Source organism: Cnephaeus nilssonii (assembly GCF_951640355.1).
Source record: "Cnephaeus nilssonii genome assembly, chromosome: 8".
In the NCBI taxonomy this organism is placed as follows: domain Eukaryota; kingdom Metazoa; phylum Chordata; class Mammalia; order Chiroptera; family Vespertilionidae; genus Cnephaeus; species Cnephaeus nilssonii.
The window spans coordinates 86,734,028-86,761,238 of record NC_137079.1 but is presented as its reverse complement, the minus strand read 5'-3'; the positions used below and the strand labels follow the sequence as shown (position 1 = coordinate 86,761,238).

Here is a 27,211-nt window from a genome sequence, read left to right as displayed (position 1 = left end):
CAGGTACATGCCTTTAACCAGACTCGAACCCGGGACCCTTCAGTCCATGGGGCCGAACACTTTATCCACTGAACAAAACTGGAGAGGGCAGCACAAGCAATTTTTAAACAGAAAATCTCTACTATTTCCTCTACAATTTTCAAAATCCATGTCTTTTCTGTATCTTTACAATGTTTATCTCAATGCAAGGCATATAGCAGATATGCATTGATGGAATTTAAAGTAATTCTCTAAAAGAAATGAGAACAGTCATTTTGAGATGACACAGTAAATGTTTTGATTTCAGTTTCTACAAGGAGATGGCATATCAGCCTGTGAAAAGTACTATTTTATTTATTTATTTATTTATTTATTTATTTATTTATTTATTTTCTTAGAATTTGAAAGCTCCTCTATCAGGAGTTACTAAATTTAATGGATAGCAATATAACATCTTTTTATCAACTTGCCCTCCTCACCTCCTTTTCTATCCACTGTCTGTATGGTAATATAAGCAAACACTAAGAAATGCGTTACCTCTTAGCCATTAAGTTTTGAAAATACCAAAAAATTAAAATTAAGATTACATGTACAGATTAGGATTCTAATGTAATTAAAGTGTTAGTTTTTCATTGCCATTTCTATATGCTGGTATAAATAAAAATATATATACTAGCATGCATCACAGTTTCAAAAAAACAATTCTATATTAAGCTGTAAATCTGATGTTTCACAAAGTTTTACTCAACTATGCAGATTTAAAGAACATTATAGAACTTCAAGTATTTTACTATTACTACATAAAAAATGCCACAAAACCTTAATAGTTTATGTTATAAATAGAATACCTAGAGAATATGATTTGTGCCTTATCTATAATGCTATAAAAACATAATGATGACTGAACAATAGTGTAGGTTTTATAACTATTTTTAATAATAGGAAAAATTCAACTAAATTGAACTAAAAACTACTTTTAAATCATCTAAATAGGATAATCTAAAAATTTTTATTACTTTGTTAAAATTTAAGAGCCGATGTTTAAATTTTCAAACATGACACCTCTGTTTTTAAATAAATTACTTCCATATTTCAAAGGATTCAGCTTTGTTTTAAAGTGCCATGCTTTAAGAAAAGCTTCTCCTAAATAAATCACTATATCAGATGGTCAAGGGAGTTCACATAAAAGAAAACTCCATTCTAATATTCCACTTGATTCTTGGTTGGGCTATCCATTGATATCACATTATTCCTTAAATTGTATATTTGCTCTTGAGATAAAGTTTAATTAATATCTCTCACTAAGAGATATGCCAAATTCACATAAAAATCTTTAATTATTTTAGTTAGTTACTTACTGAGAGCCATGCAAGGGATTCCATGATTCGATGTTCACATCGCTCTAAATGTTTTATCATTTCTCTGGTCAAGTTGGCTTCTTCTTTGATAAAACTTTCAATCACTTTGTAAAAATCAAAAGCTTTTAAATTAAGTACATTCAGAATCCATGGGAAGGACAAATCTGTTCCAGTATCAAGATTCTGAGATGTACTTCCTAAAAATGAAAGAAAAAAATGTAACTTAGGTATGAAATGTTAAGCCTTAAACTACATATTTTTAAGCTGAAAGGTTTTATCAAACAAAAAATTTAAAAACACTATAAAAGGCTAAATAAAAATTTTTTATTTAGAACGTAATTTTTATTTTGGAGCCCACAGATTCCCAGGATATAGTTTTTGAAATTTCGAGTGTATGTGCATATATGAAGTTCCTAGCTTATATCGAATTTTCAAAGGTTTAAATATCCCAAACTTATATCAGGGACAGGTTTAATATCTAATCCAGCAATGCATTAACATACCCATTTTAACTGTCACATCAATACTTGGTTGGGGGAAAGAAGGAGTCTTTAAGATTTTGCTAATTGTTTAGAAAATGTTATTTCTTTTAAATGTGCATTTCTTGGTTTTAATGAGGATTCACAGTTTTCCATATTTGTTTACTAATTTAAGTTTCTCTTTTATTGTGTATTTGTTTCCTTAGATGAATCTTCTTTTGTTTTTGGGAAGGAAGTATTTTTTAACATTTACAACCTTATCTGCAAAATAACACATGTTTAAAATTATATTTTTTTAAAAAACACACTATCAGTGGCCTCTTTCTGATTATCTGGTGGATTCTAGCTCCAACCTTTGATCACATGATCATAGTATCTATAGCAGTGCTTCCTATCAGTGGATGCAGCTCCTTAGTACTCTTAGCATTTTACAATCTCATAAGTATTTGAAAGGATTTCAATAGGTACATTTCCTAGATTCAGAATAGCCCCAAATAGAAGCCCACTGAAATACTATTCCCAAGATGACCTGAAATAATTCAGAATATAAGCCAATTAAATAAATGGCTTATTGTGACCAATTACATTCTTCAGTATATACTGATTTAAAATATGCATTTCTTCACCTTAACGACATCCATCTCTCCCAAAAACAAACCACACTTTCAATAAGTTTTTTTAACTTTAAATTAAACTAAAATGCTTATTTACTAAAATTTAACTTACTGCTATATGTAGCCATTACAACTTCAAGAGCGCATGCCAACAAAGACATATGAAAGATGTTGTCATTCAGAAGTGTGCTAAAAGAAAAAAATAAAGTGATTTTAAAAAACACTTACTTCTATTTTAAAAAATTATCTTACTAAAGCTAAAAAATTTTACCTAAAATTTTGAATGGATAATCGTTCTTCTTCCTGAAACACATAAAAAAGTATTATGCTAAGCAAAACAAGCCACTCAGAGAAAGACAAGTATCACATGATCTCACTTATATGTGGAATTTAATGAACAAAATAAACTGACAAACAAAATAGTTCCAGAAACATGGAAGTATGCAAAAGACTGAGGAATCTAAGGGGGGCAGGGACATGGGAGGAGATTAACTACAGAACTTATATGAATACTAGAAGCCCAGTGCACGAATTCATGCACCAGTGGGGTCCCTCGGCCTGGTCTGTGGGATTGGGCCGAAACAGGCTCTCCGACATCCCCCAAGGGGTTCTGGATTGTGAGAGGGCACAGGTCAGGCCAAGGGACCCCACCAGTGCACAATCAGGGCTGGGAAGGGACACAGGAGGTTGGCCAGCTGGGGAGGGACTGCAGGAGGGCTCCAGGGCGTGTCCGGCCCATTTCACTCAGTCCCAATTGGCTGGACCCCAGCAGCAAGCTCACCTACCAGTAGGAGCAAGTGCCCCCTGGTGGTCAGTGCACATCACAGCGAGCAGTTGAGCAGCGTTAGCATATCATTAATATATTACACTTGATTGGTTGAATGGACTACGGGACACTTAGCATATTAGGCTTTTATTATCTTACCTAATAATAGACAAACGTGTAAATTGACCGTACCTCTGCTATGCCCACAGCCAATCAGAGTATGAAAATTAACCCAACGAAGATGGAGGTTAATTTGCATACGTAGGCGCCAGTGGCCTGGGTTCCGGGAACATCCTCGGCACCCAAGTCACTCCAAGCGTGGGCTCTGAGCAGCCTGGGAATGGCCTGAGCCAGGGGACCCAGGGCAGGGCCGAGTCTGCGATCAGAGCCCAGCGAGGGCCCCTGCCTAGGGCCTAAAGCCTCGACTAGAGGCTTTAGGCCCGGGCAGGGGCAAAGCCAGCCATTGGAGGGAGCTGGGGGTCCCTGACCAGGCCCCAAGGCTTTAGGCCTGGCCAGGGGCAGAGCCAGCCATCGGAGGGAGCTGAGGGGTCCCTGCCCAGGCCCCATTGCCTTAGGCCTGGCCAGGGCAGAGCCAGCCATCGGAGGGAGCTGGGGGCCCCTGCCCAGGCCTAAAGCCTGGACAGGGGCGGAGCCAGCGATTAAAAAAAGCTGGGGGGCTTCTGCCCTGGCTCCGAGGCTTTAGGCCTGGGCAGGGGCGGAGTCGGCGATTGAAGGGAGCTGGGGGACCCTGCTCAGGCCTAAAGCCTCGGCCAGAGGCTTTAGGCCTGGGCAGGGTCCAAGCCGGCGATTGGTGTGAACTACAGAGGAAACACCTTTTCTGACTGCTCATTGGCTAAGCTCCCTGTATGCCACTGGTAATATTCTTAGTAACTTGGGTAATAAGAATCCAAAAAGGTGATCTAGGGTTTTTCCACCACACTCCTGGAGAAAAAAACGAAGGTCTGCTGCTGGAGGGCTAAGAAATGTCATATCCTCCCCTAGTCAGTTTTGCTCAGTAGAGAATGCCTCGGCCTGCCAACCACAGGGTCTGGGTTTGATTCTGATCAAGGTCATGTACCTAGGTTGCAGGCTCCTCCCTGGCTGAGGCCCAGGTCAGGGCTCATGCAGGAGGCAACCAATCAAAGTGTTCCTCTCACTTTGATGTTTCTCTCTGTCTTTCCCTTTCTCTTCCACACTCTCTAAAAATCAATGGACATATCCTCAGGTGAGGATAAAAAAAAATAAAGAAAGAAATGTCATATCCTATGAAAGACACATCTTGAAAATGCCTAAAGAAAGTTGTCATTTTTTCATGGTGAAGGGACTGGAGTCTGTGTTGATGAAAACACGTTGGCGGCTGCAGTGGTTGGTAGTGGCTGCAGCAGCAGGGTGATGGGGCTGGTGCCTTCCCCTGATCAGCCTGGTCGCCTCCCACAAAGGGAGGCCAGACTGCAACTTAGGCCCGCTCCCCGTGGAGCAGGCCTAAGACATCAGTAGGACATCCCCTGAGGGCTCCCAGTATGTGAGAGTGGGCAGGCTGGGCTGAGGGACCCCACCTCCCCCAGTGCACGAATTTTGTGCACTGGGCCCCTAGTATAGGATATGCATAACCCATGGACACAGACAATAGTGTGTAAAGGCCTGGGGAGGGGGCAGGAGCTGGTTGGAGAGGGATCAATGGTGGGGGAGAAGGGGACATCTGTAATACTTTCAACAATAAAAATAAACTTTTAAAAAATGTTTACCTGAAACTTTTTTTATGTTGGCATTGTAATTTTTTTCTATTATTTTTTTAACTTACTGATTTAAGCATGGATTCCATTACTCGGTAATACAACCGAACTCCAAGTCTGTATCGCTACAAATAAAGAAAAATAATTATATTCCACTACTTTAGAAAATCACAACAATTATTAATCTTTTTAAAGTTTTCCTTGAAACACATTTCTGAACCTTCTTAGGAATATGACTACCAAGAGATCAGGAAAGCTAGCTCGTCTAAAACTCAACACTTAAATATAAATGACAGCTAACATTCCCAATAAATTATCAAAAGGGAGGTCTTTGTTTTCATTCATACTATTTCAGTCTATATCATTCAACAGATTATATGTATCAGCAAAAAGTTTTAACCTAATAACTAGTTCCCATTAGCTCAAAGAATAATCAAATTTTAGAGATATACACACATACAAATTTTAGATATACACACACATATACACATGCTCACCCCAAACCATATGGCTTCATTTTAAATTATGAGCATAAATTTCATATATAAACAAAAAGAACTTTGCAGGTAGGAGAGTGTAAAGGGGGGATAAATGGTAATGGAAGGAGACTTGACTTGGGTGGTGAACATACAATATAACATACAGATTATATATTATAGAATTATCCCCTGAAACCTATATCATGTTATTAGCCAATGTCACTCCCAATAAATTCAATTAAAAATTAAATATAATTGTTTAAAATACTCATGGCATCGAAATATAAACTCGCTACACTGAAATAAATGTGCATAGTAGAATATAGTTTCTAAATATATCTTTATGTATTACCTCATTAATGTCACAACAAAGCACAGCAAATAAAAAATCTGATTTTCAGCCCAGCCAGTGTAGCTCAGTGGTTGAGTGTCGACCTATGAACCAGGAGCTCACAGTTCGATTCCTGGTCAGGGCACATCCCCAGGTTGCAGGATCGATCCCCAGTATGGGGTGTGCAGGAGGCAGCCAATCAATGATTCTCTCTCATCATTGATGTTTCTATCTCTCTCTCCCTCTCCCTTCCTCTCTGAAATCAATACAAATATTTTTTTAAAAAACACACCCGATTTTCAGAGAAGTTAAATGATTTATTATAATGATAGAACAAGATGGTTCTGATCCAGAGCCCATGCTCTTATCCAACATATTAGTTTTAAATTTTCTGAAATAATAATAGCAGTATTAAAAATACTACTGATAAATGGCATGTATAATATAACCCCATTCCATACAAGTATATGCATACAGAACTATTTTTAAATGTAGAAGTCAAAGCATGTGCAATAGTATTTAATAGTATCAAAGATTTAAAAAAATTTTTTTCTTCCTTGATTTTTTTAAACATCTATACTTTTTCTAAAATTTTCTGCATATTTTCTGCATATTTTTCTAAAATTTTCTGCATTTTGTTTTTTATAGAAGTGAAGGGTATTTTCCCATAAAATTTTCCATAATAGCAGCATACATGAGCAGTGGAGATATAGTATGTGTCAGTATTTTATACTATTGGACAAATACCATAATAATACTTATACAGTTTGAACAGATGTTGCATTTGAAATATAACAGCAGCAATAAAAATTATAGTTACCTGTGATCCAATTTCTATACATCCCTGTCCCACAGCTTTAGCAAACTTCTCTTTAAATATGTATCCAATATCCTGCACTCTTTTCAGGATACTTTCCATTGGATTCACTGTGCAGTTCTTTAAGAAGAAAAACAGAAATATTGAGAATACTTTTTAATCAAAATTAACATATTGTCTATACTATACTTCACTAGCTATTAGGGAAATAAAAATCGAAACTACAATGAGATACCACCTCACATATATTACAATGGCTATTATCAATAAGACAAGTAATAACAAGTGTTGGAGAGGTTCACTGCTGGTGGGAATCACTATGGAAAAGTGTATGGAGGTTCCCAAAAGTTAAGAATAGAGTTAGCATATGACCCAGAAACCCCACTTCTGGGTAGCTACCCAAAAAATGTGAATACATTTATTCCAAAGATATAGGCACCCCTATGTTGACTGCAGCATTATTCACAGTGGCTAAGACATGAAAACAACCGAAGTGTCCTTCAATACATGATTGGATAGATGTGCATATATACAATGGAATACTACTCAGCAATAATTAAAAATGAAATACTGCCACGTGTGACAACACAGGTGGATCTTGGGAATATCATGCTAAGGAAAATAAGTCAGAAAGAAAAAGTTAGGAATAATGTCATTTCATCCATATGAGGGATATAAAACTGAAAATAACACATGGATAAACAAGCAAAAACATATAGTCAAAGACAACACTATAGTGGTAATCTGAGGGAAGGGAAGTGGGAGGGGTAAACAGTAAAAGGGGTCAAATATTTGGTGATGGAAGAAAATTTGACTTTGGGTGGTGAACACACAATATAGTATACAGATGATGTATCACAGAACTGTACACTTGAGCCTGTATAATCTTATTAACCAATGCCATCTCCAATAAGTTTAATTAAAAAATAAAATTGTATTACAAATATGTTTAAAAAGATGAGAAGACCTAAATAGTCATTTTTCCAAAGAGGACATACAGATGGCCAACAGGTACATAAAATGTTGCTAATCATCAGAGAAATGCCAATCAAAAACCACAATGAGATATAACATCACACCTGTTAGAATGACTATGACAAAACAGATAAGAAATAAGTGTTAATGAGGATGTAGAGGAAAGGAAACACTTATGTACTGTTGGTGGAAATTAAATTGGTGCAGTCACTATGGAAAATAGTATGGAAATTTCTCAAAAAAACTAAAAATATAACTACCATAATATCCAGCAATCCAACTTGGTATAGCTAAAGAAAACAAAAACACTGACACAAGAAGATGTCTGCACCCCCATGACCATTGTAGCATTATTTACAACTAGAGGCCCGGTGCACGAAATTCGTGCACTGGGGGTAAAGGGGTGTCCCTCAGCCCAGCCTGCACCCTCTCCAATCTGGGACCCCTCGGGGGCTATCCGACTGCCGGTTTAGGCCTGATCCCTGTGGGATCAGACATCCCTCTCACAATCCAGGACTACTGGCTCCCAACCGCTCGCCTGCCTGCCTGCCTGCCTGATTGCCCCTAACCACTTCTGCCTGCCAGCCTGATTGCCCCCTAACCACTCCCCTGCCAACATGATCGACGCCTTAACTGCTCCCCTGCCAGCCCGATTGCCCCCAACTGCCCTCCCCTGCCAGCCCGGTCACCCCCAACTGCCCTCTCCTGCAGGCCTGGTCACCCCTAACTGCCCTCCCCTGCAGGCCTGGTCCCCCATAATTGTCCTCCCCTGCCGGCCCTCTCACCCCTAACTGCCCTCTCCTGCTGGCCCAATTGCCCCCTAATGCCCTCCCCTGCCAGCCCAGTCGCCCCCAACTGCCCTCCCCTGCAGGCCTGGTCCTCCCCAACTGCCCTATCCTGCAGGCCAAGTTGCCCTTGCCAAATGCCCTCCCCAGCTGGCCTGTTCCCCCCCCAACTGCCCTCCCCTGCTGGCCTGGTCCCCCCCATGCAGGCCTGATTGCCCCCAACTGCCCTCCCCTGAAGGCCTGGTCCCCCCCAACTGCCCTCCCATGCAGGCCTGATTGCCTCCAACTGCCCTCCCCTGAAGGCCTGGTTGCCCCCAACTGCCCTCCCCTACTGGCCGCAGCATCCCTAACTGCCCTCCCCTGTAGGCCTGGTTGCCCCCAACTGACTTCCCCTGCTGGCCCTGTCACCCCTAACTGCCCTCCCATGCCACCCTGGTCACCCCCAACTGCCCTCCCCTGCCAAGGCCTGATCACCCACACCTGCCCTCCCCTGCCAGGGCCTGATCACCCACAACTGCCCTTCCCTGACCATCTGATTGCACCCAACTGCCCATCCCTGCTGGCATGATCACCCACAACTGCCCTCCCCTGCCGGCCTGATCGCCCACAACTGCCCTCAACTATCACAACCTGCCACCTCCGTCAGGACCGGCCTCCTCCGTGCTGTGCAGAGCCGCAGGACCCCCAGGCCTCACCATGCAGAGCGGCCACCGGGTCCTGCCTCCACTGTCTGCGTGGCCACCTTGTGGCGGCCACCTTGTGGCGGCCACCTTGTGGCGGCCACCTTGTGGCGGCCACCTTGTGGCGGCCACCTTGTGGCGGCCACCTTGTGGCGGCCACCTTGTGGCGGCCACCTTGTGGCGGCCACCTTGTGGCGGCCACCTTGTGGCGGCCACCTTGTGGCGGCCACCTTGTGGCGGCCACCTTGTGGCGGCCACCTTGTGGCGGCCATCTTGTAGCGGCCATCTTGTGACGGCATCACACGAGGGTGTGACGCCACCTTAGCTTTTATTATATAGGATTATAGCTTACCAAAAAAATGAAACAATTACCAAAAACAAAAAAGAGCCTCATATGCTCTCATATATTATCTTCAATTATGAGTTACATTAGAATGTATGTTATGCCCCAAAAAAGCAACTGACAAAAATGAAAATAAGATTTGAGCTTTGTATCATTTCCTATTTTAAAATTGTGCTTTCAGGAGAGTCCAAAATGGCAGTGTAAGCGGAAGCTAAACTAACATATTCCCAGGACTAAAATGGAATTACAACTAAAATACAGAAAAACCATCCTAAATAATCAAATGAAGACTAGCTGGAGCGAACCATCATAACTGAGGATGGAAAGTGAAGATCACATAGAGACTGGTAGGAAGTGTAAAGGCACGAAAGGACTGGCCAGGCTCCCACAAAGAGCAGCTGAAGTTCCAGAGGGATATCTCAGCAGTGGGGGGCTTCCCACTGAGAACTCTGGGGTCTAAACCCCAAGCTAGTCCCCAAGCTCAGAGCAGCAGAACTGAGAAAGGTGCCCATGCAACATTTGGCTGGTTTTCTATCTGCCAGAGGTGGCCAGCTGGAAATACAGGCACCCACGTAAAGGGCCAACACACAAAATTTCATATGCAACCACTTTCCTTGGGCTCTGGAAGAGGGAAAGTAGAGTAGACTGGAGCTGTGTGAGGAGAGTCCAAGGTTGGGGATTCTGGGATTGGAGCTTGGAGGGCATCTACCTGGTTTCCTGTGCTGATTCATTCCCTCGTGCTTTGGAGACCTTTACCATCCAGGCAGCTGTTGCCTGGGGGTTTGGGAGGAGAGGGGAGCAATTGACCCACCCTACTGGAAAACCCCTTGCCCCACACTGTGGAATTGCTTAGGTGCATTAAGAGACTGTGAAATTTCTGAGGCCCATTAAGAGAATAATATTCAGCCTGCAGGAAAAAGAAATTGCCCCACCATATTGGAAAACCTTTTGCACCTCTCTGTAGTCCATAGCCTGAGGCTAATCAAGACTAAATAACAATTAGGCTACAGGCAGAGGCAGGTCTCTGTAGGCTTTGAGTCTTTGCTTGATCCCCTTCTGGGCCCAGGGCTAGGAAAAGCAGACCTTGGTGCACATTTTTGTCCTTTCCAAAGGCACTGAGCCCCAGCAGAGGGAGCCACAAGCTATGAATTGCTAATAGTTCCAAACAGGGTACCCAGGGCCAGTCACAAACAGCATCTGACATTGTCCTGCATTAGAGATTGGGAGTGGTAGCAGGTCTACCTAATGACACAAACCCAAACAGACAGCCAAAATCAGAACAGAAAAAATCAAGCCCAAATGAAAGAACAAGAGAATTCTCCAGAAGAGTTAAATGAAACTGAGATAAGAAATTTATCAGATATAGAGTTTTGAATAATGATGGCAAGGATGCTCAAGAGCATGAGAAAAGATATAGTAACTATGAAAAAAGATAAGTCGGAGTGGTGGGGGCTGATCGGGAGTGGGGCCGGCTGTGGGGAGGAGCTGTGGGCAGTGGGCCAGCAGGCCCTGCCCCTGAATGGGGTGGGGGGTCCCAATTGGGGGCCAGCAGCCTAGGATAGGGGCCATGAGTGGCTGGCCGACCGGCCCTGCCCTTGATCAGAGTGGGGGGACTTATCAGGGGCGGAGCTGGCTGGGAGGAGGGACCGCAGGCTGATTGGGGTGGTAGGGGCCCATGGGGGCAGAGCCAGCAGTGGGGAGGGGTTGGCTGGCTGGCCCTGCCCCCTACTGGGACGAGGGGGACAATCAGGGGTAGGGCCAGCTGGGGGTGGGGCTGAGGGCCAATTGGAGTGGTGTGGGCCCATAGGAGGTGGGCTGGCTCGGGGGAGGGGCTGCAGAAGGTTGGCTGACTGGCCTCACTCCCTATTGGGGTGGGGGTGATCGGGGGGGGGGCTGACTGGGAGGGAGGGCTGCAGGCCGATTGGGGTGGGGCGGGCCAATCAGGGGTGGGGCCGGCCAGGGGGAAGGGCTGTGTGGGGGTTGGCCAGGCAGCCCCACCCCCCCCCCTATCGGGCTGGTTCACTGGTGGCAGTGGGCATCATAGTGAAAGGTTGTTCCGGTCATTCTGGTCATTCCAGCATTCCAGTCGCTGGCTTTTTTATATATATATAATGATGTCTCAGAAAGAGAAACTAAACAATCCCATTTACAACTGCAACCACAACAAAAATTAAGATACTTAGGAATAAATTTAACCAAGGAGGTAAAAGACTTGTACTCAGAAAACTACAGGACATTGAAAAAAGAGGCAGAGGAAGATATAAACAAGTGGAAGAACATACCATGTTCATGAATTGGTAGTATCAACATCATTAAAATGTCCATACTACCCAAGTAATCTACAGACTCAATACAAACCCTATTAAAATACCAATAGCATATTTCACAGATCTTGAACAGATACTGTAAAAATTTATAGGGAACCAAAAAGGACCATGTATAGCTGCAGCAATGTTGAGAAAGAAGAATAAAGTTGGAAGGATTACAATACCAGATATCACATTATACTACAAAGCCACTGTAACAAAACAGCCTGGTACTGGCACAAGAACAGCATATAGATCAATGGAACAGAACAGAGACCCCAGAAGTGTCTAACCCATTACGCTCAATTAATATTTGACAAAGGAGGCAAAAGCATACAATAGAGTCAATACAGTCTCTTACGTAAATGGTGTTGCGAACATTGGTCAGGAACATGCAAAAAAATGAAACTAGATAACCACCTTACACCAGACAAAAGAATAAATTCAAATGGATAGAAGACTTAAATGTAAGTTGTGAAACCATAAAAAACCTAGAGGAAACTATAGGCAGCAAAATCTCAGACATCTCTTGTAGCAATATATTTATAGATACATCTCCCAGGGCAAGGGAAACTAAGGAGAAAATAAACAAATGGGGCAACGTCAAAATAAAAAGCTTCTGCACAGCTAAAGTAACCATCAACCAAACGAAAAGGGAGCCTTCTGTATGGGAGAACATATTTGGCAATGAGACATCTGATGAAGGGTTACTACCCAAAATATATAAGGAACTCATACAACTTAACAAAAGGAAGACAATAAAATTTAAAATATGCAGAGGAGCTATATAGACACTTCTCCAAAGTGGACATACAGATGGCCAAGAGACATATAAAAACATGCCCCAAGTCACTGATCATCAGAGAGATACAAATTAAAATGACAATGAGGTACCATCTCACACCTGTCAGAATGGCTACCATCAACAAATCAAAAATGACAAGTGCTGGTGAGGATGTGGAGAAAAGGGAGCTCTAGCACACCGCTGGTGGGAATGCAGACTGGTGCAGCCACTATGGGAAACAATACAGAATTTCCACACAAAAAATTAAATATGGAACTGCCATTTGACCCAGTGATCCCACTTGTAGGAATATATCCTAAGAAACCCAAAACACCAATCAGAAAGAATGTATGTACCCCTATGTTCATAACAGGAGAATTTACAATAGCTAAGATCTGGAAACAGCCCAAGTGCCCATCAGTAGATGAATGGATAAAAAAGCTGTGGTACATCCTGGCTGGCATGGCTCAGTGGTTGAGCATCCACCCATAAACCAGGAGGTCATGATTCAATTCCCATTCGGGGCACATGCCAGGTTGCAGGACTCGATCCCCAGTGTGGGGCATGCAGGAGGCAGCCGATCGATGATATTCTCTCATCATTGATGTTTCTATCTCTCTCTCCCTTCTACTTGAAATCAATAAAAATGTACTTAAAAATAAAAAAAAAAGCTGTGGTACATTTACACCATGGAATACTATGCAGCAGTAAAAAAATGAAGAATCTCTTACCCTTTGAGACAGCATGGAGGGACTGGAAAGTATTATGTTAAGCAAATTAAGTTAGTCAGAGAAAGACAAGTATCACATATCTCACTCATATGTGCAATCTAATGAACAAAGTAAACTGATGAACAAAATAGATCCAGAGACATAGAAGCATGGATCTGTAGAATGTCAGAAGGAAGGTGAGAGTGGGTGGAGGGGTGGGAAGAGATAAACCAAAGAACTTGTATACATATATGCATAACCCATGGACACAGATAAGCGTGTGGTGAAGTCTGGGGTGTGGGCGGGGATGGGCTAAAAGGAGTCAATGGGGGGAAAAAGAGGACATATGTAATACTTTCAATAATAAAGATTTTTTTAATGAAAAAATTAAAATAAAATTGTTTTTGCCCTGGCCAGGTAGCTCAGTTTGTTATAGCATAGTGTCATCCTGATAAGGAAAGGTTTTGGGTTCGATCCCCAGTCAGGTCACATACAAGAATCAACCAATGAATGCATAAATACGTAAAACAACAAATTGATGTTTCTCTCCCCCCACTCTCTCTCCTCCACCTTCCTACTTCTCTTAAAAAAAACAAAAACAAAAAAAAGTTAAGAATTACCTAAATAATTTAGCTACGTATTTAGAAACACAAGATAGAGAAATGGTTACAAACAAAGTTCTAATATATGTATTATATAAGGTAGGGTTATGTCAATTTTAACTATTAAAATACCTCACAAGATAATTATTAAAATGCATATTATGATACATTAAAATATTATCACAAACCTGATTTTCTTCAGCTATAACCAAAGATGAACTTCATTTTATAATCTCTATCAATCAAACACATTTAAAATATTATACATTAGAAAACAAACAGACCGGCTGGTGTGGCTCAGTGGTTGAGCATCAACCTATGAACCAGGAGGTCAATGTTTGATCCCAGTCAGGGCACATGCCCAGGTTGTGGGCTTGTTCCCCAGTAGGGGGCACACGGGAAACAGCCAGTCAATGATTATCTCTCATCATTGATGTTTCTATCTCTCTCCCCCTCTCCCTTCCTCTATAAAATCAATAAAAATATATTTTCTAAAAAAGAAATGTTTCAAAATTAAGACTAATTATAATTTTCTTTGAAATGTAGACAGTCATTCAAAAATTTCCCGTTCTATAAAATAAATGATTTCATCTTTATGAAACAAAAACAGCACACAAGTCTTAGAAACATGGAAACAAAGAAACATTTCCTGTCAGAAATTATTGTTGCCAAAATATCCATTAAAATGTGTATAAGCTTCTAAAGTTTTACTTATACACAAAAGGAAATGAGGCATTAATTTTAAAAATGAATAAACCTGATGTAATAAAGAAGCAAAATCAAAGAAAAACTTACTGTTCTTCAAGATATGTCCACTCTGAGATAGGCAATTTGTACTAGTAGTCTACATAAAACTCCAAAAAACCTTCTAAGTTCATCCTAAACTAATTTTCACTAAAGGAACTAAACAAAAGATATGTCTGAACCAGAAAGAAAATTATCTTGGAAATGAGGTCTGAACAAGACTCCACCAAAAAACTACTAGATCTAATAAATGAATTTAGCAAAGTAGCAGGATACAAAATTAATATTCAGAAATCGGTGGCATTTTTATACACCAATAATGAACTATCAGAAAGAGAAACTAAGAAAGCAATCCCCACTTACTAGTTCAACAACAACAATAACAAAAACTAGGAACTTAGGAATAACTATAAGCAAGGAGATAAAAGATTGTACTCTGAAAACTACAGGACGTTGAAGAAGGAAATTGAGTAAGATACAAACAAGTGGAAGAATATTAGTATACTGTGTTCATGGATCGGAAGAATTAACAAGATTAAAATGTCCAAACTACCCAAAGCAATCTACAGGTTAATGCAATTCCTATTAAAATACCAATGGCATATTTTACAGGTCTAGAACAAATATTCCAAAAATTTATATGGAACCACAAAAGACCCTGAATAGCCTGAGCAATCTTAAGAAGAACAAAGTTGGAGGTATCACAATACCTGACAGCAAACTATAAGACCATTGTAATCAAAATAGCCTGTTGCTGGCATAACAACAGGCATATAGATCAATGGAACAAAACAGAGAGCCCAGAAATAAACGTCTTTGGTCAATTAATATTTGACAAAGAAGGCAAATGCATACAATGGAGTAAAGACAGACAGACAGTCTCTTGAATAAATGGTATTGGGAAAATTGGACAAGTATGTAAAAAAAAAAATAAAGTAGACCACCAACTTACAGCATACACAAGAATAAATTCAAAATGGGTAAAAGATTTAAATGTAAGTTGCAAAACCACAAAAATCCTAAAAGAAAACATAGGTAGTAAAATCTCAGACTTCTCCTGTAGCAGTATTTTTGCTGATATATCTCCTTGGACAATGGAAACAAAACAGAAAAAAATTAAACAAGTGTGATTATGTCAAACTAAAAAACATCTGTACAGCAAAAGAAAACACCAACAAAGTGAAAAGGGAACCCCACTGTACAGGAGAACATATTCACCAATGATACATTTGATCAGGGGTTAATTTCCAAAATATATAAAGAACTTATACAACTCAACACCAGGAAGACAATTAATCCAAATCAGGAATTTTGCCCATTTTTCAGTAAAAAATATATGAAAAACTGCTCTAAGTCACTAATCATCAGAGAGATGCAAATTAAAACCACAATGAGATATCACTTCACACCTTCCAGAATGGCTACCATCAATAAATCAACAAATACCAAGTGCTGGCAAGGATGTGGAGAAAGGGGAACCCTAGTGAAATATTGGTGGGATTGCAGACTTGCGCAGCCACTGTGGAAAATAGAACAGTGTTTCCTCAAAAAATTAAAAATGGAACTGCCTTTCAATCCAGCAATCCCACTTCTGAGTATATATCCTAAGACCCTGAAACACCAATTTGAAAGAATACATATGCACCCCTATGTTCATAGCAGCATTATTTATAATTGCCAGGATCTGGAAACAGCCCAAGTGCCCATCAGTTGATGAGTGGATTAAAAAGCTGTGGTATATTTACACAATGGAATACTATGTGGCCATAAAAAAGAAGAAAATGTTACCTTTTGAATTTATTTTTTATTGGTTTTTAGAGAGAGAGAAGATGGAAGAGAGAGAGAAAGAGAGAGAGAGATTGTTTTTTCACTTATTTATGCACTTATTGGTTGCTTCTTGTATGTGCCCTGACAGGAGATCAAACCTGCAACCTTGGAACATAAGGACAAACACTCTAACCAATTCAGCTACCCAGCCCGGGAAAATATTGCCCTTTGTGACAGCATGGATGGACCTGGAGATTATTATGCTAAGTGAAATAAGCCAGTCAGAGAAAGACAAATACTGTATGATCTCACTTATATGTGGAATCTATTGAACAAAATAAACTAACGAACAAAACAAACAGTAGCATGGATACGAGGACAGATTGACAGTTGTCAGAGGGAAGGGAGGAGGGAGACTGGATAAAAGTAGATAAAGAGATTAGCCAAAGAACATCTATATATATAAAAGACTGATATGCATATTGTCCCCACGGGAGTTAGACCGGGAGACCAATTGCTCACTATGACATGCACTGACCATCAGGGGGCGGTGCAGAATAAAGGAAGGCCCCAGCCGGCAGCCGGAAGGCCCCAATTGGCCCTGATCACCAGCCAGGCCTAGGGACCCTACCCATTGCACCAGGCCTCTAGTATATACATAACCCATAGACACAAACAAGTGTGGTGATGGCTGAAGGGAAGGGAGTTGGGACTGGGTAGAGATGGGCAAAAGGGGTAGGATATGGGGACATCCTATCTAATAAAAGAGTAATATGCAAATTGACCATCACTCCAAGACACAAGATGGATGGCCCCATGTGGTCAAAGATGGCTGCCCCATGTGAACACAAGATGGCCGCCATAAGATGGCCTGCAGGGGAGGGCAGTTGTGGGCAGTTAGGGGTGACCAGGCCAGCAGAGGAGGGCAGTTGGGGGAGACCAGGCCAGCAAGGGAGGGCAGTTGGGGGGGGGGGGGGACCCAGGCCTGCAGGGGAGGGCAGTTCTGGGTGATCAGGCAAGCAGGGAGGGCAGTTAGGAGTGACCGGGCCAGCAGAGGAGGGCAGTTGGGGGAGACCAGGTCAGCAGGGGAGGGCAGTTGGGGGGAGACCAGGACTGCAGGGGAGGGCAGTTGGGAGGGGCAGGCCTGCAGGGGAGAGCAGTTGGGGGGACCAGGCCTGCAGGGGATGGGAGTTGGGGGGTGGGGGACCAGGCCTGCAGTGGGAAGGGACGTTGGCGGGGGGGGAGACTAGGCCTGCAGTGGAGGACAGTTGTGGGGACCAGGCCTGCAGGGGAGAGCAGTTGGGGGTAGGGAACCAGGCCTGCAGGGGAGGACAGTTGGGGGGGGATCCAGGCCTGTAGGGGAGGACAGTTAGGGGTGACCAGACTGGCAGGGGAGGGCAGTTAGGGATGACCAGGACAGCAGGGGAGGGCAGTTAGGGGCAATCGGGCTGGCCGGGGAGCAGTAAGGCATCGATCAGGTTGGCAGGGGAGTGGTTAGGGGGTGATCAAGCTGGCAGGCAGAAGTGGTTAGGGGCAATCAGGCAGAGGCAGGTGAGCGGTTGGGAGCCAGCAGTCCTGGATTGTGAGAGGGTGTTGGGATCGGGCCTAAACGGGTGGTCGGACATCCCTCAAGGGGTCCCAGATTGGAGAGGGTGCAGGCTGGGCTGAGGGACACCACCCCCGTGCATGAATTTCATGCACCAGGCCTCTAGTCTATAATAATGTCAACAATAAAAATAAAATTAAAAAATAAATTATAAGAAAAAATGCTGAGTAAGGTAAATAAATAAGAGGAAATCTAAGAAAAATGCTGTCTACTAGTAACATCTACTAATAATATCTAATATTGAGGATTTAAAAAAATAATAAGGTAATAGACAACTATATTCTTGTTGATTGGGAGATAAGTATTTTAAAAATACTCAGAATTTTAACTTCTAATTTCAAATTTCTTTGCTAAGGTATTACAATAAATAATATTCATATATGGCTTACATTAAAATAGGAAATCAGATTTTCTGATGGTTGATCACTTGCTGAATTTAAGATCATCATTAATTGTTGGATAGTATTCATAACAGTCCTAGACAAAAAAAGAAAAGAAATGTTAAACAATGAAGGGGAAAAAAATGAAATGTATCTAACACACAAATTAAATATATCTTCAAACTCACTGTCTCCCATTTATCTTTAAAAAGTTCTCTGCAATAAAACTTTATAAAACCCTTAGTGTACTATTATTTACAAGGAATTATATTTTACTTAAAGCTTAAAGAAAAGATGTGTTCATAATCAATATGTTTATGAAAAACGATGAGCTTATTTACTAATAGAACTATAAATCAATATAACATTAAGTGGTCAAACTCATAACATTATATTAAGGAGAAAACATTAGCTGGCATCAAAATAGTAATCTTTTAATATAATTAAATACTCAACTTTTTCAAATAAAGACAGCAAGAAATTTTTTAAAAGGAAAGCATACATAATTTTAGAAGTCATCATTGTTAAAGCATAAAATTAGGTCAATATCTTAGGAATTCTCTTTAATTCTAAAATTATATGATTGACGGTACAGTAAATATTCATGTTCCAATTTTGGAGTAGCAGTACATTGCTACTGTAGTTACTACTTAATGATGCAAAGAACTGTAGAATATTTATGGTTTAAAAGATTGTTAAATATTATTCAGTAAAATGTGTTCAGTGTTCTCAGTCAAGCATCTATAAACTGCTATCTACACTTCCTCACCTTTCAAATACATTGCTTCTATGACTTGTACATCCAATGATCTACTTAAAGCACAGTGACTTAAGTCACAAACTTCTAAACCAAAAATCTTTCTCATTTTATCTTACATTTGACTTCCCTGAGGTATACTTGACTTTCTTAAACACCTGCTCTTTCCTGAAACTGCCCCCCCTCCCCTTGGCTTTTCTGCCTTCACTCTCTTGAGCTCCCAATCACACTGCTCATTTAATCTACCTTCTATTTAGTCCTTAAATGACAGCATTCTTCCTGGTTCATCCCTTAGCCATACATTCTTGCCATTATACACCCTCACTTCAGGCAACCTCATCTACTTTTAGGGCTTTAACTCTCCCTGATTATTTCCAAATATGTAAGATCCTTATGTTCTACTACTTACTACACATCTTCATAACCCATAAAAGCCTCAAGAATAATATTCTAAATATGAATTCATCAAATATTTGCAAAACTGTTCTTGTTCCTTCATTTCCACTGCCTATCTCTTGTTTCAACATCTTTCAACTGAATTACTGCAATACAACAGTCCAGAGATTTTGACTCACTATGTCTATGGTAGTAGGCTCTAGGCACATGTACTTTGAAAAAACTCCCCAGGTTATTATAATTTGACCCCTGATTAAGAACCATTGTGACAGATAAACAGGTCTCAGTATTTCACACCATGTTCGCCTCTACCCTCTCACAAACTAACACCATGTAGTCTTTCAAAAATCAAGTCTGATTTTATACTTACTTCTGCTAAACACCCATTTATACCAACAGGCTATGTATATTGTGCACAAGCTAATGTCAAAACTTGTAAGTATGGCAAATAAGGTCCTTCATAATCTGACTCCCACCCTCCTCTCTTGCTGTCATTTTTCCATTTTACAGTCAATCAATACAGAGCTGCTAATAGTTCCCCGGACACATCTTGTTGTTTCTTCCTTCCAGCCCTTTGCATATGCTGTTCCCACCCACTAATATGCCAGTATCCTGTGACATAAATCTTTACATATTCAAAATTCAGTTCAAATATCACTTCATAAAGTTCATTCTGTGCCATTTCATTAACTTGTCTTAAGTCTATTACTATACTTATACAAAAATGTATTTTATATCTCTAAATAGTCATTTAAAAATATTACTGATTACTTGCTATATGCCAAGTATTAGCCTTGGTCCTAATTATCACATGCTGAACAAAAAAGTCATGGTCCCTGTGGTATACAACTTAAAGGCTATTGGATATTAGCAAAAACAAGCAAACACACAAATCGTTTTCTAATTACACATTGTGATGCACACTATGAAGGAATTCAGAGGGATGCTCTGAGAAGGAATATAAGAAAATATTTCAGAGAGAAATAAATCTTTTTTAAAAAGTCCTATTTGTGCTGAACCTAAAGGAACAGTAACAGTTGGTAATTCATGGGAAGAAAAGAGTTAAGAGGGGAAAGCAAGTGTGAAAGTACACTCAAGCACAAAAGAAGAGGCTGGTTGGAGAGTTCAGGAAACTGGCTAATACATAGAAGAGAAAAACAGGTTGAGGTTAGACAGGCAACACAGCTAGATCATATAAGATCTTGTAGGCATTATTTAAAATTTTGCATTGTATTTCCATTGCAATAGGAAACAATCAGAAGGTTTAATGGCAGAGTGAACATGATCAGAATTACATTTCTAGAATATTATTCTGGGAGCTCTAGAGAACAGATTTGGTGGTAGACAGAAAGGAATGGGGATCAGATCAGATAATAGGATACCTCAAAAAATCAAAGAAAAAGATATCTTGGACAGGGGTGGTGAGAGTAGAAATGGAGAATAGTAGATGGGTTCAAGAAATATTTTAGAGGCAAATTTAATAAGACTTAAAACATATTATACTTGGGAAGTAAGGGAGGATAAGGTCAAAAAAATAGTTCTAATCCTTCTAGGTTGTATGCAAACCAAATGGTGAAACATATTTTTAGTTTTTTATTTACTGAGATGGAACACATTCCCATTCTAGACTATATTCCTTAATGACAGACAGAACTAGGTCTAATAATCATATCCTCAGCCATTATCAAAATACTGAATGCAAAAAGCACTCAATATACTATATTTGTGGCATCTATATATAAATATATAATAGAATAAATAAACAAACCCAAAGCTCCATGAAGCACTGGATAAACAATTATAATGAAAATGAAGAGTAAGACAATTCATACCTAACTGGAGTCTGGGGAAGAATCACATTCAACTCTTCATCATTATTACTTTTTCGTGGTGTTCTCTGCATTTCAAAACTAAATAACGAAAAGCAAAGTCATTCAGACTGAAAATTTACACTTTGTACTTTATAAGTAAAAAAAAACAAACAAAAACACAGTATAAAACCTTCCATTGCCTCATAACATGATACAAAATGGCAAGTCTATAATAGAAGTAAGTGATAGGAAGCAGATAATCCAACAGTTGCATAAATAAATGAAATTATGGTGTTTTTTTTAATTCTTCAACCAAGGATATTTTTTAATTGACTTTACAGAGAGAGGAAGGGAGAGAGAGAGAGAGAAACATCTATGTGAGAGAGAAACATTACTAGTACTCAGTTGCCTCCTGTACATGCCCCAAGGGGGGATCAAACCTGCAACCTCCTTTTGATGTACCTGAGGACACTCCAATCAATTGAGGCACCAGGCCAGGGCTTTCACTCTTGTTTTTAAATTGGGTTTCTTTCTACTAGGTTTATGACAAACAGGTACAATCATTAAGGAGTTTTTTGAAAGAGAAAGATATTTTCTCTACAAAGATTGATGTTCAATGGCATTATAAATCAAGTTTTCCATGTCAAAAAATATTAAAGCTCAAGTTTTTCAATCATTATGCCTTCCAAAACCTTTACTTTTATTTAAATAAAATTAGAAATACTTACCTGTATTTAATTACAAAATTATATATTTTTCAGTTACATATTAAAATATTTCATGCTAAAGCCATATTAATCATACTTATGGTTATTGGAAAATTTTTGTAATTACTCTCAACCATTCTTACTTCAGGATTTTACATGACAATTCAAGAGAATACACTTTTGTATTAACCTTTAAACAAATGAACCAAAAAAGTAACAGCAGGTGAAAGGCTAAAGTCAGAGATCACTAACTAGTAAACGAACTGACCCTTGAATAACGTGGGTTGTTCCCTTATGCTGTAGATACACGCAGTTCAAACCTGCGGTGTTTACCCATCAATGTTGTTTTCAATCCATGGTCTGGAATCCACATATGCAGAGGGCCAACTTAAAATATACACGAATTCTGATTACACAGAAGGTTGGCACTCCCAACCTTGAATTGTTCAAGGGACAACTATATTTCAACAATTTTCTTTTGATGCTCATTTTAAAAATTATACTCATCTAAATGAGAATTAAAAAGTGGGTAAACAGGACAATTCACATTAAGTTTCTATCTCAGAGACCAAAAAAATGGTGTTACATAATGATAAAGGAGTCAATCTAACAAGAGGACATAACACTTACAATATTTGTAAATATTACATAACCAACATAGGAGCACCTAAACATATAAAGCAAATGTTAACAGACCTGAAAGGTGAAATAGACAGCAATACAATAATAGAAAAGTTCCCTACCATTACCCTACTAATATTACATCAATAGATAAATCATCCAGACAGAATCTCAATAAGGAAACACTGGCCTTAATTGACACATTTGATCAGATACAGTTAAAAAATATTTGAACAACATTCCAAAGCAATAGCATATACATTCTTGTCAAGTGTACATTTGAACATTTTCTAAAATAGTTATGTTAGGCCACAAAATAAGTCTTAATAAATTTAAGAAATTAAAATCGTACCAAGCATCTTTTCTAAACACAATGGTATGAAACTAAAAATTAATTACATGAATAAAACTAAAAAACTCACAAATATATGGAAATTAACATGAAACTGAACAACCAATGGGTCAAATAAAAATTAAAAGATATAAAAATGCCTTGAGAAAAATAAATATGTAAAATACCAAAGATTATGCAACAAAAGCAGTTTAAAGATGAAATTTCATAGCAAAAATGCCTATTTCGGGGTAAAAAGAAAAGTCTCAAACAACCTAACTTCATACCTCAAGGAACTAGGAGGAAAAAAAAGCCTAAAGATAGTAAAAGGAACAAAATGCCAAAGATCAGAGCAGAAATAAATAAAGTAGAGACTAAAAAGACAATCTATATATACAAAAGCTTAAGCAACCGGCCAACTGGCTGACCAACCAGCAGGTAGCTATGACGTGCAATGACCACCAGGGGGCAGATGCTCAATGCAGAAGTTGCCGAGCTACAGCAACTTTGCAGAGTGCCCTCTTGCACTCTGGGACCCCTCAGGGGATGTCGGACTGCCAGTTTCGGCCCAATCCCCGCAGGCCAGGCTGAGGGACCCCACCTGCAGGAGGGACCCCACTCACTCCACAGACACCCGTTGAGCCACGGCACTGCCCCAGGTGCGGCCAGCTGGGGAGGGACCACGGGAGGTTGACTCCAGGCGTGTACGGCCCATCACCCAGTCCCGCCCTGCCAGCCACCTTCTAATTAATTTCCTTTCAATGGGCCTCTAATAGATAATATTAATAAAATTAAGAGCTGGTTGTTTAATCCTCACATAAGGATATGTTTTTATTGACTTCTTTTGAGAGAGAGAAACAGTTGCCCCTCAAGCCCATAAGCTCCCCCATGGAGGATCAAACCCGCAACCTTGGTATGTGCCCTGACCAGGAATTGAATCCGCCCCTTTTTGGTGTACAGAATGATGCTCCAATCAACTGAGCCAGGGCAAGAGCTGGTTCTTTAAAAGATACACAAAATTATCAAAACTTTAGCTAGACTCAACAGAAACAAAGAAAAGAGAGAGCAAACAAGTAAATACATAAAATATAGTAATTTTTAAATTTAATAAATCTTTATTGTTCAGATTATTACAATTGTTCCTCTTTTTTCCCCCATAGCTCCCCTCCACCTGGTTCCCACCCCACCCTCTGCCCTTATCCCCCCACCCAACTGTCCTCATCCATAGGTGTACGATTTTTGTCCAGTCTCTTCCCACACCCCCCACACCCCTTTCCCCCTGAGAATTGTCAGTCCACTCCTTTTCTATGCCCCTGATTCTATTATATTCACCAGTTTATTCTGTTCATCAGATTTTTTTATTCACTTGATTTTTTAGATTCACTTGTTGATAGATATGTATTAGTTGCTCATAATTTTTATCTTTACCTTTTTCTTCTTCTTCCTCTTCTTAAAGAATACCTTTCAGCATTTCATATAATACTGGTTTGGCGGTTAGCTTTTTCTTGTCTGTGAAGCTCTTTATCTGACCTTCAATTTTGAATGATAGCTTTGCTGGGTAGAGTAATATTGGTTGTAGGTTCTTGCTATTCATCACTTTGAATATTTCTTGCCACTCCGTCTGGCCTGCATAGTTTCTGTTGAGAAATAAGCTGACAGTTGTATGGGTGCTCCCTTGTAGGTAACTAACTGTTTTTCTCTTGCTGCTTTTAATATTCTCTTTGTCTTTTGCTCTTGGCATTTTAATTATGATGTGTCTTGGTGTGGTCCTCTTTGGATTCCTTTTGTTTGGGGTTCTCTGCGCTTCCTGGACTTGTAAGTCTATTTCTTTCACCAGGTGGGTGAAGTTTTCTGTCATTATTTCTTCAAATAGGTTTTCAGTATCTTGCTCTCTCTCTTCTTCTGGCACCCCCATAATTCTGATGTTGGTACGCTTGAAGTTGTCCCAGAGGCTCCTTCTTCATATTTTCATATTTTTGGATTCTTTTTTCTTTTTGCTTTTCCGGTTGAGTGTTTTTTGCTTCTTTGTATTTCAATTCTTTGACTTCATTCTTGCGATCCTCTAGTCTGCTGTTAGATCTCTGTATATTTTTTATTTCAGTCAGTGTATGCTTAATTTCTAGTTGGTCCTTTTTTATATCCTCGAGGGTCTCGCTAAATTTATCGGCCTTTTCTAGAAAATTCTTGAAAAACCTTATAACCGTGGTTTTGAACTCTATATCCAGTCGTTTGCTTTCCTCCATTTCTTTCATCTGTGACCTGTTTCTTTGTCTTCGCATATTGGCTGCTTCCCTGAGTTCATAGAGTGGCTTTGTGTGTGAGGTGTCCTATAAGGCCCAGTGGCTCAGCCTTCCCAGTTACCTGAGGTGGACACTCTTGATGCACCCCTTTGTGGGCTCTGTGCACAGTCTTGTTGTAGTTAAGCCTTGATTGTTGCTGGTATCACTGGGAGGAATTGACCTCCAGGCCAATTGGCTGTGAGGATCAGCTGTGTCTATGCTGGGAGAACTTCTGTGCTGGAGACACCCTTATGAGACAAGACTTGCAAAAGCCTCTGTGCTCAGCTTGGATGGGGCAGAGTCTCAGGGTGGAGCAGACAGCATTAGTTTCCCGTCAGTCCTGCCTTAATAGGCCCCTGTGTCTCAGTGTCCTGTGGTAATCGCTGCAAGCACCTCTGAGAGAAAGCCACCCTCAAGTTCCGCCAGCTGCCAGACAGTCCAGTTTCTCCCCAAATGAGTCTGGGTCCCCAGAGTCTCGCCTGGAACTGGAGTTCAGTGCAGTCAGGAGCTTTTGTCTCCCTCCCGCTTGAGAAAACCAGCCGCGCACTGTTGCCCGCCCTCTCTGCGTGTGTGTGTGCACCTTAGTACCTCTGCCTTCCGCAGTTCCTCTGAGTCTCAGTGTGCTTTTCTCTTTCCTGACAGTTCAGTTTCACCCCGTATGAGTCTGGGTCCCCAGAGTCTCGCCCAGAACTGGAGTTCAGCGCAGTCGGAAGCTTTTTTCTCCCTCCCCCTTGAGAAAGCCAGCCGCGCACTCAGTTGCCAGTCCGCTCTGTGCATGCACGCGGCTCAGTACCTCTGCCTCCTGCAGCTCCTCTGAGTCTCAGTGTGCTTTTCTCTTTCCTTCTAGTTGTAGAATTTCCACTCAGCCAGCCTTCCTGTGGTTCTGGATGATGTCCGTTTTGTCTTTTAGTTGTAACTTTGAAATTGTTGTGCGAGGCAGCAGTTTAGGTGTTTACCTATGCTGCCATCTTGGTTTCTCCTCCATAAAATATAGTATTAATCAAACTCACAGTCATTCAAAAATATTTGATTACTCTCACCATTCCTCATCTCAGAAATGAAAGAGGACATGATGCAACTGATACCACAGAAGTACAAATATATCATAAGACAACTATAAACAATTACACACAAAAATTGGACAACTTAGAAGAAATGGATAAATTCCTAGAAACATACAACCTTCCAAGACTGAATCATAAAGAAATAGAAAACCTGAATAGATCTATTACTATTAAGGAGACTCAATCAGTAATTAAAAATATCCCAACAAAAAAAAGTCCAGGACCAGAGAACTTCACTGGTAAATTACATCAAACATTCAAAGAAAAATTAATATCAGTCCTTCTCAAACATTTCCAAAAAAAGAAGAGGAGTGAACTCTTCACAATCCATTTTATAAGGGCTGCATTATTAGCCAGATACCAAAACCAAACAAAAATGCCACACACAAAAAAAATTATAGGCCAATATCCCTGATGAACACATATGCAAAAATCCTTAACAAAATATTAGCAAATGAAATTCAACAATACATTAAAAGGATCATATACCATGATCAAGTGGGATTTATCCAGGGATGCAAGGATGCTTCAACATCCACCAATCAGTCAATGTTAACCACATTAACAAAATGAAAAACAAAAATCATATGATCATTTCAACAGATACAGAAAAAGCATCTGACAAAATTCAACATCCATTTATGATAATAACTCTCAATGGAGCAGGCACAGAGGGAATGTACCTCAACATAATAAAGGTCATACATGACAAGACCACAGCCAACATCATTCTCAATGGTGAAAAGCTGAAAGTTTTACCTAAGATCAAAATCAGACAAGATGACCACTCTCACCACTTTTATTAAACACTAGAGGCCCAGCACACGAAATTCATGCATGGGTCTGGTCCCTAGGCCTGGCCTGTGATCAGGGCCATCTTCCCCAGCTGCCTGTAGTCGGCCCTGCCCCCCGCGGCCACCCACCCCCGGTTCCCCGTTCGCCATCGGGTGATTGATGCCTGATGGCCGGGGGAAGGGACCAAGAGGTCAGCTGTTCCCACCCGCTCA

The 27,211-nt window shown here is 40.4% G+C and overlaps 1 protein-coding gene across 2 annotated transcripts in view; it reads right to left on the bottom strand.

The window, feature by feature from the left end:
- RB1 (RB transcriptional corepressor 1) overlaps positions 1–27,211 on the bottom strand; it is a 196,880-nt gene that overhangs the window by 91,833 nt on the left and 77,836 nt on the right. For both annotated transcript variants that reach the window (XM_079779607.1, XM_079779608.1), the window contains exons 11-17: positions 21,224–21,301; positions 18,248–18,335; positions 6,560–6,676; positions 4,998–5,054; positions 2,702–2,733; positions 2,543–2,619; positions 1,338–1,534 (exon numbers count right to left, since the gene is read on the bottom strand). In XM_079779607.1, the coding sequence (XP_079635733.1) occupies positions 1,338–1,534; positions 2,543–2,619; positions 2,702–2,733; positions 4,998–5,054; positions 6,560–6,676; positions 18,248–18,335; positions 21,224–21,301 (646 nt within the window). The remainder of the gene's footprint in view (positions 1–1,337; positions 1,535–2,542; positions 2,620–2,701; positions 2,734–4,997; positions 5,055–6,559; positions 6,677–18,247; positions 18,336–21,223; positions 21,302–27,211) is intronic.